The 16553-nt window shown below is 39.6% G+C and overlaps 2 protein-coding genes across 2 annotated transcripts; one reads left to right on the top strand and one right to left on the bottom strand.

Annotated features, from left to right (window-relative positions):
- Window positions 1–3040: 3040 nt before the first annotated feature.
- On the bottom strand, window positions 3041–12405 carry LOC144670007 (alpha-crystallin B chain). The gene is made up of 3 exons (XM_078532336.1): window positions 10739–12405; window positions 5465–5587; window positions 3041–3430 (listed from the first exon to the last, which is right to left on the bottom strand). The coding sequence occupies exons 1-3, from the start codon at window positions 10943–10945 to the stop codon at window positions 3227–3229; spliced, it is 534 nt and encodes a 177-aa protein (XP_078388462.1). The 5' UTR covers window positions 10946–12405; the 3' UTR covers window positions 3041–3226.
- A 329-nt stretch (window positions 12406–12734) lies between these two features.
- Window positions 12735–15084, top strand: hspb2 (heat shock protein, alpha-crystallin-related, b2). The gene is made up of 2 exons (XM_078532347.1): window positions 12735–12860; window positions 13884–15084. The coding sequence occupies exons 1-2, from the start codon at window positions 12767–12769 to the stop codon at window positions 14345–14347; spliced, it is 558 nt and encodes a 185-aa protein (XP_078388473.1). The 5' UTR covers window positions 12735–12766; the 3' UTR covers window positions 14348–15084.
- Window positions 15085–16553: the final 1469 nt, after the last annotated feature.

Raw genomic sequence — 16553 nt, 5'->3', positions numbered from 1 at the left:
GAAAAGGAGAATGCAAATGGAAAGGAGAATTCTGGTATTCGAAGAGCTGAGGCTGTGTGCAGGAATATAAAGCATAATTAAACTAAATTGGGGAAGGGCCAGGGAGAGATTCGAAAACGAGGACATGAAATTGACACTGTGGGCTAAGAGAAGTTAGTGGCATTTAGAGACGATGGGAGTACCTAGAATGCCTCATGCATTGAACATTCATCACTAAACCTTCTCTTTAACAGATTAAAATCATTGCTAAAGTATAAGATGCTTTAGTAATATGTTCAAATATTATATTGCCTGGAAATGATGCCAACTATAACATGTGGCTATGTTGTTCTTAGAGAGCAGAAGGTGAACCTCAGTGGAGTAGCTCTTCAAATGGGCTTCTCCAATCCAATTCCCCCTCCCCATTTCCATTTTTTCAGCTATGCGAGGCACTGAGTTTAAATCTTTGGAGAGGCCCGAATTATATGGCTTAGAAGTTATATGTGAGGTATTGTAAGCAATACATTTATCTGCATGTATGCGATTACACATTGCTATGCTGTTCCTTTCTTTACTGAGAAATATATAATAAAAATAGGTTAACAAAAAAGAAACTTTGAACATCACTATGTACAAAATGATTCTTTCCTCCAGCATTTGAAACAAAGCCCCATGCTTATCCTACGCACCAACCAGAATTGGACCCTCCTCATACCAAAACATTCCCAAAGAGCTCTTACATGTTGGACTATGTGGATCCTACAATTCTGATGAATCCTCCCTCCAGCATTGACTCGAACACAGTGGAGAACAAGCAGTTAGAATATTGTGGACCCCCTGCTCCATTAGGTACCAACGAGACTGCAGAGAAGTATCAGTTATGTGGCTCCTACATCCCTCTAAATCCTAGCTCACTGACAGATTCAGATGCAATGAAAAGCAAGGAGTTGGAAGTTCCAGGATTTTGTGGATATCACCTTCCTACAAAACTTCCTTTAGGACTGTGCACAGCTAGGTTTTGTGAACCTTGCAAGTCTACAATAGCTCCTTCAGGACCAAGCTTGGCCTCTTGTTGTGCGCCCTCCATTCCCTGCAGGGTGGAGCTGTCTGCAGTGAAGAACACTCACAGTGAAGACCCAAAATTATGAAATTTGCAAAAGAAGAAAAAGAAATGTTTTTTTTTTAAAGAGTGGACTGAAATGGCTCATTAATAAATAGGGAATTATATACCTGATAGCCTGAGTTATGAGATTTATTTAATATGTAAACAATCTGTGACTCAGGCCATGGCCAGCTTCCAGATATAAGTAATGACTGTATATCAAAATGTGGAGTGATGAAATGTGCAATATGATCCACTAAGAGGTGTCAGACTATTGAACCCATGAGCTGTAGCAGTATATTAAATAATCTGCAACAGGAATGGGCTACTTCATAAATTCCATGCTTCAAAGATACTTGCATTTCTACCACTTATGACCCTGCAGGAATGTGGTAAACAGATTCATAATCATATGTAAAAACTGCATAAAACATAGCTTTACCATTATTACCTGCTTGGACATTTGGTCACTTTCATTATTGAATGATTGCTTTTTTAACTAAAGTTCTTATGTTGAAATAATCAAAAGCCGGCAATTTTCCTGAGTTTTGTTGAGGATGCTATGCAGCACACCAGATAAATATACTTGTTTTGGACTAGATCTCCCTTTTTCAAAACTTCAAGTTGTAATTTATTGGTGAAAACGATGTATATATTTTTACAGTGACTGTAAACTGTAACTGGAGGTTGTGAGTGAAATTTTTCTGGCACGTTATTTTGTCAATGTTAGCCCAATAAACCATTAAGATTGACTTGTACGTTTTTGCTATGGCTGTGATGAGAGGTGTGACAAGCTATTGAACAACATTGTTCTGAAATGCTTTATAACATTGCATCTGAATTTTTAAATGTTTCTTCATCATACATTCTCCTTCAACTGGGAGGGCAGGCTCGAGGGGTCGAATAGCCTACCCTTGCTTCTATTTCCTATGTTGCCTAAGGCAATGAGCAGGTTCACAACCATTCTGTGACTGGCCTACTGGCCGGGACAGGGGAGAGAGTCCAGGACTCTCTCCAGGACAGGACATGTATGGAACTACACAAATAAGACAGTAAAATTTGAGCTGACATCAGTTGTAAGATATAGTGATTTATCTTAACAGTAGTTAAAACTGAATGCTAGAAATCTGAAATAAGAACAGAAAATGCTGTAAGTGGTTATCATCTGAAAAGGGATAAGGTGGGTGAACAAGGCTGAAGCTCTTGCATGTTCTTATTTCTGAAAACACAGACTAGCTTTTTTTTTAAAACACCATTAGTTTTTTCCCCTTTAACTTTAGCAATTAATTCTCATTTTCCATCTCTGACTATACATGACTATTGGTCTACATATCCGATGGTCTCTTCACCAACATTCAAAAGCCTTGTGTGATACACCAAATAGTCATTACAATCAGATTTAAGTACATGCCTCCTATCTCACTATCACACAGTCAGAACACTATCTCACTTTTCAGACAACTGTACCTTGGCTTCTGAATTCTCTATGAAATTTGATGTTATGGACTAGAACATTCACATATCTAGCTATGATTTGCAAAATGGCCAGCTCCAAAAATAACTTAGAAAAGAAAGTCATTAAGCAAAACAAAAGATGTTATACAAGAGTCTGATGCTTTCAGATTTCTGGCATTGACGGTATTTTTCTTTTATTACCTGAAGCTTTTTTCATTGGTCTAGCTCATGTATTCCTTTTAATAGCTACATCTTGTACTGACTAAATGCACCCATGTAATTCATTTGTTAGGATATATATTATAACCATTGACAGAACACTGACGAATGATTACAGCGATGCTGTGAGATGGTCTCAAATAAAAAGCCTTTGCTCTGTTTGATGAACAATGTATATTATTGCAGTAAATTTATAACATTTAATTTTGGGCATTGTATTATTTACTATTTTACAAACCAGTAAAGACAAAGACCAAAGCAGAAAAACAGGAACTATCCAATGGGTTATTCATATAGTTGACTTTATTTAAACTGAAGTTTCACTAAGGCAGTAAAGATAAATGTTTATTGCAGGCTAACAGATTTTAAGGAATGTGTGATTATATAGCAATACAAAAATGTTACACTTAAAGCGAAAGGCAATACTTGAATGGCTTGAAGTCATTTTGCACTGAACTGAACAGAAAAGATCTACTTCTGCTGAGGTCCAGCGCCTACAGGTTTTTCCTCTCGGGAGATGGGCACAGATCGCTCAGGAACATCAGCCACCTTCCTGGGGCCAGAGATTGTAAGCACTCCATCTGCTGATAGGGAGCAGGTGATCAGAGTTGGATCAACTCCTGCTGGGACCTTGTACTTCCGGTGAAATTCTCTAGAAACGTAACCATGTTCATCCTGCAGAATAAAAGATTTGATCAAGTGAGTATTAAAAGTGACGGGCAATCAACTCTTCTAAGGATTTTCTGAAAAAAGAATTCTATTTCCTCTTGACCATTTTTTAAAAAGTCAAATAAACTGTAAGGAAAAATTCTGGATGATCCAAGTCTCTCAAATTGGATTTCACATTTATCGTTGGTGTCGTTCTGAAAGTTTCTTGATGCTCCAATGTGTAAAATGGGGGCCACAAAACAGACAAATTAAAGTTGCCCTGTGCTCCCTTTAAGTGAAACTCCTTAGTGGGAGTGTAGGAATTTAGCACAGAATGTTTGTAATTGTCTAGAAATAATCATTATTATTACATGAATTTATCATGGACTATTTTTGCAGCCATCTTAAATACTAAGTATCCTGGGTGGTGTTTGTACTGGAATTTTGGGCTTGCAATTCAGAGCTGAGAAAAATTCAGAAAAAGAGTGACACCTTTTCAAGGGATAAATATTTTTTTGCAACATTTCCAAGAACCCAAATCTGTATAAATACATTGTCAGAGCATATGAACTGGTAAATGACTGTGGGCAGAAAGAGAAAATAAGTCTTGCAACATCATAGAATACCTCTCCCATACTGCATAAATGTCTAGGCCAAATGTCATATTCAACTCTAAAAAGCTTTGGTTTTAATGGAACCTGCTTGAATGTTGAGACTCTTAAGTGCACGAAGCAGACCTTGCCAAAAAAAGACAATTATTTATTAAAAAAATTCAGTATATACAGCACTGGATCAGCAACTCTTACTGACACAAGAATGGTAACTACACTTCAAAAGTAATTAATTGGCTATAAAGCGCCAAGGGAAGTCCTGAAGACATGAAAGGTGCTATATAAATGCAAGTTCCCACAGGCCAAAAAGATCACTGCTTTAATGCTCCATTTGCACTGATTTAGTTGATCTCAGCGATAGCATTGCCACAATTTCCCTCAGCGCCCTTTTGTTCGGGATGGAAAAATTGGCAGGGTTCCTACTCCTGATCTCTAGCCAATAATCCCCATTGGAAGTGTACAACAGTGGCCAGTAGTGAAGACAGGATTAGATGCAGCTGTGATGCCCATAGCAGCCAAATAACTTGCCAATAATCATTACAATGGCCCAGGCTTGCACAATGATCGCCTGGGTGAAATTCAATCACGAAATGTCAGATACTAACAAAAGGTTCATTATTTACTGTCACGATTTTTGATGTTATCCATGGTCCTTGACCATATTACAGTCTTGTAGCTGAGTTCCAGGAATGATTCTATATTTAATTTTGCACAGCCAGGGCATGTGATGGCTTAGTTCAGCATAAAGGAGTGCCGTATTGCTACGTCTCAGTGGAGGGAAAACATTCCAGTCCTCAATTTAGACTGGCCTCCATTGGGGTATCTGCTGACTTGTTACAGGGAGCCAACTAACTTTATTACAGAGATTTTTTTAGCAGGCGTCATAGTTACCTAAAAGAAAAAGTGGTTTGTTCAACACCAATGCTAACATAATTCAAAGTTTTTCATGATGGTTGGACAAATTGAGAAATGTTTTATAAATGAATAAGAACATTTAAAAGTATTGTTAAAGCACCTGGCATTGCTCCAGTGATTACCGACCCAGCGCCAATACAGCTTTGAGCAGCAAGTTGGTAAGTTGGTTGGAATCATTCCATCAATAAAAAATTGTATTCCAAGGAATTGCAAATCCTCTGCTTTTGTACAAAATTGTATGAGCCTAATTTGATTTGTGTCCCTTCAGATGATTTTGAAGTCTGGTTATAGCTTAGTTTCAAATAAGGAATGAGATCTTTAATCATCAGCCAAATGCAGTTTCAGCTTCTAGTCAAATTAGCACCTTGTGAAGGAACAGGCATGTTCATTTAACTGGCTCTCACCCAAAGTGTGACTCCTATAATTTACACCGGACCACCAGTACTCCATTAAACTCTCTCACCTGACAAAAGTGACTGCAAACACAGGGCAAGTCTAAGGTGGAGGAAACGTAGGAAAAAATTACAAGATGTACCTGGCGTTCTTCATGCTGAGCTTGGATTTCAACAAAGTCACCCAGAATTTTGACTCGGAGTTCTTCAGGAGTGAAATGTTTAACATCAAGGTGAATTGTAAATTTATCCTTGTCCAGTCTCAACTGCAAGAGATAGAGAGAGTATACTTAGGAAAGAATGAATGACAAATTCCAAAGCTGTTTTCTAGTCATCAGTATTCGGAAGGTGATAAAATGACTAACCAGAACTGGGATCATGAATTTCTATAGCTCAACTCTAATGGCATTGGTATCTCGTTCAGAATATTGTACAGTTCATGATCAGTTGCGGGCCAAAATGTGCTAGGTCAGGGTGATAATCTGGTCAATTATTCATTAGCTTTAAGTCTCAACCACTGTGGCTGGATGAGAAGATTATATTGTCCTTTGTAACTCGTCACATAATACAACCTGTAATTAACAACATAAATACAGCTATTTCCCAGTAAACTTGGACTAAGACTATCAAAACACTTTAACAATCTTTTGTGAATGTTCCATGTCTAATAAAACCCACAGCAACATAAGCTTGCAAGCACAAATGTTGCATTGATCTTTTCAAAGACAAATAATTAGACATGGCTTTTTTCTTAAATTTACTTCCTGGTGAGAGTTAGAGCATTTTTAAAAATTCTTCCCCATCAGGCAAAACGAGACTGTCTAATGATATGAAACTGTTGAACCTAAAGATTCTAGTTTCAAGTTAGCATTCCCAGTGTAGAATTTGTTGCAACACAAGCGCATAACAGGCATTCAGGCTTGGAAGAAAATCACCTAGTGTTGCTGATCTCTATGCCAGAATTGCTGATATGCAGTCTTAATGTGTAAAGCAATGCACAGGGAGTGTAAACTTGTAGAATATACTCCATAGATTAAAGTAAATGTCCAAGCCTTCCACCATCAGCATGTGCTATCTAAAGGATGCACTGCAGCAACTCGCCAAGGCTTTTTCAGCCGCATCTCCCAAAGCTAAGACTTCCAACAGTTACAAGGACAAGGGAAGCAGGCACATGGGATAACTATCCCCTCCAAGTTCCCCTCCAAGTCACACACCAGCCTGATTTGGACATTCTGTTAACGTCACCAGCTTGAAATCCTGGAATTCCTAACCTAACAGCACAGTGGGAGTGACTTCACCATACAGACTGCAGTGGTTCAAAAAGAAGGCTCACCATTTTCTCAAGGGAAACTAGGGATGGGAAATCAATGGCACCCATAACCCAAGAATGAAAAAAAATTAACAGGGGATAACTAAGAGACTGAACCATGTTACAGGAAAACTCAATATAAAGGTAGGGTATAAGTGCAGATGATTGAAAGGTAAATTTGAATTAAATAGTAGGATAAAGATTTTTATTAAAGTGTGATAAACATTTGGAATAATCATCAACCAGCTTAAAGGAGACAAAAACATTGGGGTTATTCAAAATACAATTATGTGCCGTGATAACAAAGTTACACATTTTTTCACTAGTCATAGTTTTTCTGACATAAGAGGAGCTGTCTAAGCAGGGTTGGTGAGTTGCTAGAGTTCATCCGATAGGTCGTAAAAACTGCAGGCACAGGCCGCCAGTGTTGGGGGGAGTTAAGGTTTAAGGTGGTGGATGGGGTGCCAATCAAGCAAACTGCTTTTTCCTGGATGATCCAGACATGAAGTGAATAGTCCAGATGACACTTGGCTTGTGCCTTGTACGTGGTGGCGAGGCTTTGGGGAGTTGGGAGGTCAGTCGCTGGCCTGCTCAAGTAACCACGGCTGGTGGTTATATGGCTAGTCCGGGTGAGCTTCTAATCGATGGCATTGTTGGTGGTGGAAGATTCAGCGATAGTAATGTCATTGAATGACAAGTGGAGGTGGATAGACTCTCTTTTGCTGGAGATGGTCATTGCCAAGCACTTATGTGGCATCAATTTAACTTGCCACTTACTAGCTCAAGTACAAGGTAATGAGAAGAAACTCTCTAGCATTATGCACTAAAGGGCTGAGTTTTAATGGCCCAATTTTTAAAAAATCCTGAGCTTCTCTTGTGACATAGATTCACAGCAATGATTCCAGAGATGTCAAATATATCTGATCTATGGTGCATCATGAGGGAGAGGCGCTCACTCTTACTGGAGAGAGTAAGTCTTTCCTCTGAGTCAGGGAGGGAGAAAGAGGAAAAATATTAAAGGATGAGTTACTCCTGCACACCTCCTAGTAGCTGGCTGAAGAATGGCACAGAGAATTTCAAGTTTATTGAATTAAATCAAATTAGCTAAGTTTAGATATCTGGATGGTTGAGGGCACAATGTTATGATTTCTATTAGCTGTAATCTGTTCCATGGTATTTTGTTGGGTAGCTTCCAATGGATCCTACTGGAACATTCTTTTCATAAACAACATTCTGGCATGTAAACTCAACCCACAGAGCAAGGGACAAATAAAGTCATCTGAAAAGAGAGATTACATTGCACAAAGACAGACATTGTTGGGAAATGTTAACTCATTCTGAGGTGAAGACTTATTCCTAGGATTGCACATGATGTGCTCAGATAATCTAAGGGTCATGCTTTAAAACATATTTCAAAACTTTCTTAAAATTAATTTTCAACTTAAAGGATGGCAATGCTGTGGAACAAATCATTTTCCAATCGGTTGCAACTTATGTCAAGCAGACACACTTTAACGCTTGATTTTCCCTGCTCCAACAATGCAACTTAACATGAATTCAGAATTTCAGCACTGCTCAAACACAGCCATCTTTATAAGACCATAAGACCACTAGACGTATGGTTCATTTGAGTGAGATTTTATACCTGATGCAGCGATTTCCAAATTTAATCATTCTTGGCTTGCCGACTCATGCTTATTTGAAATTAATGCCTCCATAAAATGGTTTCATTTAGATAAGAAATGAAACAACATGGTTCAAACCTATGCCCTACATGTAATAGTCACACTTACAGCAACTGAGAATTTCTGCTTCTGGCTCTGGCAAAGCCCATTGTGCACAGGCCCAGGGTATGCAAGGTTATCAGGGAGAATCTCCATAGTTCAACCTTTGGTATATGTCCAGTAAGCACCATGAGACTTTGACTGCTTTGTCAACCCCAATTATCAATTTGTTCTTTAAAATTAAAATTAATCTGGGCTTAACATTTTCTGACAATATTTGTATCCTCTTTTTGGAGGATGGAAGGAACAGGCTGATGCCCATAGTTGTCTTGGTATCATTGAGCTTCACTAACCTAACACAAGATCAGGCCACAACAAGAGACTGATTCTTATCCCATTAGCTGAAGCAGGCTTCAAACCTTAGTCCAGTATGTGCACAGATGGCATTACAACCAATTATGCCATTAGTCCCTAATACTAAGGCCAATGTTGCTATATACCTACTTCACTATATACTTACAATGAACGTTTAACTGGAGTTTTAAACCATGAAGAGGACAAGGATTTAAGATAACTGGCAAAAAAAAAAGCAGATGAAAATCATATTTAGTCAGCAAGATATGATCTGGAAAATACTGCCTAAAAGGGTGGTGGAAGCGGACAGTATAACCTTCAAGAAAGAAGGATAAATGCTTGAAAAGCAAAAAAAAAATTGAATTACTATGAAAATAAATTGGATAACTCTTTCAAAGGTATGATGAGCCGAATGGCCTCCTTCTTTGCTGTAAGATTCGACGATTAAGTTATGTATTCATTGTGCTTATTGCATTCATTAATGAGAAATACCAATAGAATTATATGTATCTATCCAATCTATAATGACACAGCAGATAAACTTGCTGAACCATTAAGGGAACTGTGCAGTCAATCCATTTTCAAGTTGCCATGGGCTGTTCAAAGTGATACAGCCATAGTGTTGTATTGAACAATATTGGCTCTGCAATACGAAAGAAAATGATGAAAAATACAATACATGTCTGTCAATGACTAAAAAGGGAAAAAACAGTTCAATGTCTTGATTTGGGATCGATCCCTTGTCAGAGCCGTTCTGACTAAGTGTTTCAACTGAAACATAAAACCTAACTTTCCTCTTTTCAGGTGCTGACGATTCTTGTTGTGCATTTCTAGCCTCTCCTGTTTTATTTCAGGTTCCCAGCAATCAGAGATTTTCTTTTTATTAATTTTGGGTCTCTAAGGCATTAATGCGTTCAGATAAAATAAAGCCGGACATCCGAGCCTTTGGTCCTCATGGGATGCCTTGAGGCTATATGGGAAATCAATGTTGCCATTAATATTCCTTTATTTCAAGTTGCAATTGCTAACAGACCTTGATGTTCCAATTTAGAATTTACGCATCATTGAAGCAACTGCACTAACAATTTGTGAATGAATTGTCATTTACCATTAACTGTACTAATGAACTATGTTGATTAGCTAGAGAGAAAGAGATATTCATTATAAGAACCTAAGAAATTGGAGCAGAGGTAGGCCAGTCAGCCCCTTCAGCCCCCTCCACTACTTAATAAGATCATGGTGAGCCTCACCCTCAACTCCACTTCCCTCCAATACCCCACCCCACTCTGATTCCCATTTCACTTGATTCCCTTGGAGTTCAAAAATCTATCGACCTCAGCCTTGAATTTGCTCAATGACTGAGCATCCACAGCCCTCTCAAATTTCGTTCATGGGATGTGCTGACTGGGCCAACATTTATTGCCCATCCCTAATTGCCCTTGTTCAGAGGGCATTTAAGAGTCAACCACATTGCTGTGGGTCTGGAGTCACATGTAGGCCAGACCAGGTAAGGACGGCAGATGTCCTTCCGCAAAGGACATTAGTGAACCAGATGGGTTTTTACGGGCAATGATTTCGTTTTAATTTATTTTTGTTAATTCCAGGTTTTTATTGAATTCAAATTCCACCATCTGCCATGGCAGGATTTGAACCCGGGTCTCTGGATTACTCGTCATTTTCCATCACCATCACCTCCCCCAAATTCCAAAGATTCACAAACCTCTGAGTGAATAAATTTCTCCCTATCTCAGTTCAAAATGGCTGCACCTTTACCTTGAGACAATGTCCCCACGTCTTCCTCTTTATCACATATATATTATATATGTAATATATCGACATACATATATTTATTATCTTCCTCTCTGTGACATATATATGCACACAGAAAAATTGGGCACATTCATTATTGTTACAAAACAGACAATACATTCACAGAGTTTTATTTGAATAGTTAAGCTGCATGTTAAACAAATATTTCTGTCAAGTGACAGGAAAAAGACACAGCAACTTTAGACATACACAGAACATACCTCTGAAAGTCCAGATTGTGCCCAACTTGGCATCCTCAACAAGGGAGATGGCATTCTCCAGTAGAAGGGGCTAACCATAGATGAGAAGTTGGGGAAGAAGTCAGGATCAAGATGCTCCCCAAAATGCTGGTCATAGATGCGGGAGGGGAAGAGAGAGTTTGGCATGAGGGAACGCCGTAGCCATGGAGTCTGAACTGCAATGTCCATCTTCTCTTTCCGGTTAAGGCAGGAGGATGTATTTCAGTGTAGCTGTGCTGTCTTCACTCCGAGAGCTGCTTGAAGGCTAGTTGGTATCTGAGTCCTTTATATACACAATGACACCCAATCCATTGCACTTTCTGGAAAACTGATGCAAGGCTGATTGACTCTGTCATGTGATTTCATTGTCAAGGGATTTAGTGTTTGGGAAGGATTAGAATTGACACCAGCAGTGGACCAGTCTCTGCACAGCTGGACAATGCTCTGCTGATCAGTCTCTTCCTCTACTGGCAAAGCTTTCAGAATGCCTCAGAAGATGACCTCATGGTATTTCAAAAGGAAGCTATTGTATTGAGAAGAATATTATGATGTTTCAGTTTTTATTAATGATTAAAGACTTTAGTTTCTTTTGTGTCTCTGTGTGTTGGGTTAAAACGGTGAAGATGGTAATCAGAAGTGATGCAGTCCATAAATAGACTCCTGGTGATAAGCTTCTGCTGTCACCTATAGGGGCATTCGTAGTTTCTGGAATCATTGAACTGTATCATTTCACATTGCTTCACGACTGAATGTTTAATACGGCTTGGGCCATTCCATTCTCACCATCGTTTGTCCCTTCCAAATTCTTTGGAAAGCATTTTAAACGAACAAGGCTGGAGGGGGAAATAATTTTCCCATAGAAACACATCTTTCCATATTACAGAAGCAAAATTAACCAGAACAGATTAGCTATTTCAGAAAATGCTAGATTCCCTGTACCTCCTTCCCAAGTGTAATGTTATTCCAGCACCCCTACCTTCGGAAATAAATTCAGAATGATCATGCTGTTTACCTTTTGTTAGGACCGAAGTCACTAACATCTAGTAATACATGTGTATGATATTATACTAATGCATGACCGTCTGTACTCGTAGATATAATTATCCGTCACGGGGTAATTATTAACTCCCAATTAAAAAATAATAATTCATTACATTTAGCTTGCAAGCGGGACATCTGAAGAAGAGCTGTACCAACATTAAAAACAACTTTATACAAAGATATCACGTGAAGCAGCATGGATAGTGGGCACACTGCAATCCTTTCATAGTCAACTCGGAGACTAGGATTTTGATTGTACTTGGAAGCGGACTTTGTACCAAATCTGACACGGCGTAGTTTGAAACAAATGTACCTCGGACAATGCTTTTTTTAAAATACCCATCTGCCAGTCATGTTGATCCACGAGGGGTCCGGTACACCGCCTTGCACTTCCCATGGAAACTTCGTAAGCCCCATCAAGGAGTACTGGTTCTCCTTTTGTTTATAGATCCTTATTAACCACATTTAGTTCAATGATTATTCTCCTATTCCTATATTTTTCGGTAGTATGGTTGAAGTGTTGTTGATGTCACTGTGACCTATGCAGATTATATCTTCTACCCTCGGTTCCTTTAATGCCAGTTGTTTTATTTGATAGGTAGTCCGGGGCTGATTCTTTCCTAACGGATAAACGACACTTAAGAATGAGAGGACGATGTCAGCAGAACACAGTCGGACAAATAACCGGTATAATTTCTGGTTCAGGATGTGGTGGTGGTGGTGTGTTCCCCGAGGAGAGCTCCTTTCTTTTAGGGAGGCTGCAGACTCTTCAGTCTCCTGGTCTATTTCTGTCCCAGTTTGACTCCCCTCCCTCAGGAATGTCCTGACAGAAACGACACGAAGGTTTCAGACACCCAGTCACCACAGTCTGATCTTCTGGATCAGAGGAGCAGGCAGGATAGTCGAGAGTTCCCCTTTGTGCTTCTCTGCTCACACACACACACACACCCACACAAGCTGACCCTCGCAATGGAAGATAAGACAATCCCACACGCTTATCCTATGAGTGTAGAATACGAGAAAGACACACCGACCACAATCTACGACCAGAACTTCGGGGAAGGTAAGTTTATTTTGGCTTTGAACCGTGAAGCTGAGCATGGCCATTGCAAACCTGCCTGAAATTCAGTTTGTCGAAAAAAAAGCAAACCTCTATTTATTTAAGTACATTTGTAGCCAGACTTAGTGAAACATTCACAACTGTTCGCCGTTTGTCATTGTCAGACGCTGACAGGTTGCTGGAGGGAGGAAGACCGACTGGGAGCACATTGACGAAATGAGCCATGCAAAACATGTCCAGTGTACTTTGGAAGGATTTTTTTTTGAAATATTGAGTGTTACCTTGTTAGATACAGGTGATTTTGTTCTCAATTTAACCCAATTGTCTGTCCTCCTCTGAAAGCGCTGACTCATGTTGGAGGATGATGCAGAGCTGCCGGCACAGCCTCCAGTCAGTCTGCATAACCTTGCAGATTTCGAGCGTGCTCTCTCAGCACACTATGCTCTGGTTGGCACACACACGATGTCCCAACACTGTAGTTAGCAAGCGATCTGAGCTGTGCAATTGAGAGGTGCCTGTTCTCTCAGGGGTGGGGTGGCACACCTGGGCTGTTTGTGTACAATCCCAATTGTCTGTTTTCAAGAAGGAGTTAGATGTAGCTCTTGGGGCGAAAGGGATCAAAGGGTATGGGGAGAAAGCGGGGAGCAGGCTATTGAGTTGGATGATCAGCCATGATCATAATGAATGGCGGAGCAGGCTCGAAGGGCCGAATGGCCCACACCTGCTCCTAGTTTCTATGTAAACTCCTGGGGCCGGAAAGCACACTCTATTAACCAGAGTGTGTGCAGTTCTGAAAAAGGACCCAGGGCAGGTAAGGTTTGTAATTAAGAAATGGTGAAATATTTTCCTCATGGAACAGCAAATCAGATTTTGGAATGTAAAACTAATATGAATTTTAATCATGAATCTATCCAGAACATAACATCTGATATGCTAGTCCTATAATATAACATCTGACATCATAATATATTATAAAGTTACATCCTCTATTGTTTACAGTTTGATAACTTCCAATACATTTTGCAGGTTTGTCATCGGAAGATATTTTAGCTCCCACATTGTACCATGGTTACTACATCAGACCCAGGATCAATAAACAGCTGGACCGAGGCTTCTCAAAAATTGAAACAAAGCATCATAAATTTCAGGTATTCCTGGATGTCTGCCAGTTCCTGCCAGACGAGCTCTCAGTTCGGACAGTTGACAACCTGCTGGAGGTGTCTGGGAGACATTCGCAGAAACTGGACAGTCACGGTTTTATCTCCCGGGAGTTCACACGCACCTACATCCTGCCCCTGGACGTGGACCCTCTGCTGGTTCGGTCGACACTGTCCCACGATGGAATCCTGTGCATTGAGGCGCAGAGAAAAGGAGATGAGGTGCAACCCAAAATAAACAACGTGAAAATCAACGTTGAATCGCAACCCGTGGCAAAAAAGCCTGGGGCAAATAACAATATAGAGAAGGAGAAGGATAAGAGTAGTTCCTGAAGTAAGATGAAAGGAGCTCGCTGACCCTCTTTACATGATTGATGTTAATAGCAGGTATATGCTGATATATCTGAGTCTACTCGAGAAAGCAGGGCAAATTGTTACAATGACTAGGTTGCAAGTAGATTGTCAGTTTAAGTTGCAAATAAACCTTAAAAAATGACTAATGTTAACACATGTTGATATCTTCTGTATTTATAAAGCTAGAAGCCTAATTAATAATATTTGTCACAAATGAAATCTGGTTTACACAATGATTAACTCATACCTTCAATTTCTTACCCTTTGCCCCTCTTCTCTGCAAGAAGGTGACACACATTGAAACACATTTACACAAGGTGCCCTCAGCCACCTTCCCAGGATCTTCCTTCACACAATAGGCTATTCAAATATGGGGCTTTCATAACTTGACCCTGAACTCACTTGCCAGCCTAAGGACTCCTCTGTCCAACTTACTCCCAGGACTGCTGAGCCCTGTCTCCTTGGACATCTGTTGGCTAAATAAGCACACATAAGGGCTTGAAGCTGGGACCTGCATGTTCTCTATAACTGAGCACTGCAACACTTCTCACTGAGCCACTGGGAAGCTTTTCTGGCATTTCTGATGTCCAGCTTGTTGACTGGGGTCCCAAATTTATCCACAAATACTTTGACTATTATATCTAATATGCTTTTATTTCATGCCTGTAATGGCAATCATTATCGCTTTTTACTTGCGATAAAAGAAATTAATTATTCTTGGGAGTGCTCCCAGCTGTTTCTTTCATATAACTTATCACCAACCAAAAAAAAATTACATGGAACAGGCCAATCATGTTCAAAGCTTTGACAATAAAATGTAATTGGACTTAATAGGAGATTATGTGTTAAAAGCTAAATCACTGAAGGGTTAATGTTCAGTGATGCTAGCAAAACAAGCAGACATGGATTGGGCTGTTATGTACAGCCCACCTGATTTTCCAGTGGGGTCTATAATGGACTCTCGGTCCATCAGTGCCAGTTTTCTGACACTTCTGGAAGTTAAAATCAGCTCTACAATCTGTCATACAATTCAGTGTTTAAAGGCGAAAAAGACAAATTCTGGAAATCTGAAATAAAAGCAGAAAATAGACAGCAATTCCACCAACAACTAAGAGAAAATACAGATTGAGATTTCTAATAGAGATCGTTCATTGGTTTTGACCAAAGGTCTCCAATTAAAATGGTAACCTATATTTTCCTGCTCAAACTGCAGATCAGGGACTCTCCTGAAATTGGAGGTCTTTGGCTCATAAGTGATGTTTTCATTTCCAGTGCCTGTCATTTTGGGGGATAACGTCTCAGGTCAGGTAACTACCTGTACAGTTGTCCCTATAGAATGAATTCCCCAATTTTGTGCTCCCAGTGGGATGCCATTCTTGAAGGGAGAGCGCTCAGAGAATTGGCACTACCAGCCCTACCTCATTTTGAGTTCTTCAATTGCACCACTACTGAGAATTTGTGCTACCATTGCTCAGTCCACCCCTCAAGTGCTGACATGCCGTATCACGGTAAAATAACTGATGGCCTTGACATTACTGAAACCTATGTCCTATGTCCTAGTACACCCTCATCAGGATTCTTGTAGCATGTGGAACAATTGATTGAGCACTGAGTTTTTCTGCACTCTCTTTGCAACTCTATCCATTTGGCCTGGAAGATGACTCTGTCTGCTTTGGATGACCTTGTGTACTTTCCTTCCCTTCTGTTCTAATTATACATCAATAATCACTTTTCTGTAAAATACCAATATTTTGGAAGTTATGGAGAAATGCTTCAATTGCTCCTTAATGAGGTAAAAACACAATTAACATGGGTTAAGTGTATTAACATGAACTATGCCTGTTTACTCTTAGAAGTGATGTGGGTAAAAGTCAATTAAACACCATTCCATTAATTCCACTAAGTGCAATAGCACTATATTGTCATGTACAATTAAGACAAGGGTGAGTACAAATACACAAACAAATGGAGTCGCTAATGGATTGTAAATTGCCCTCTGTCATTGTATTTATAGCCCACAGAACCAGATATTAAAATGACAACAGTAAATTTGTTGATTGATAGTAAGTCCTCTGTAAATAGGGTCGCTGAGGAATATGTCATTTATTGCAGTTCTCGGCCTAAGTTTTTAAATAATTTTTAACGAGGCTTTATAAACATGTCATTTCTTGATACTATCATGATA

The sequence above is a fragment of the Cetorhinus maximus genome, chromosome 2 (assembly GCF_964194155.1).
Source record: "Cetorhinus maximus chromosome 2, sCetMax3.hap1.1, whole genome shotgun sequence".
Lineage (NCBI taxonomy): Eukaryota > Metazoa > Chordata > Chondrichthyes > Lamniformes > Cetorhinidae > Cetorhinus > Cetorhinus maximus.
Note: the sequence above shows the minus strand (reverse complement) of the source record. Positions and strands in the feature narration are given on the sequence as shown.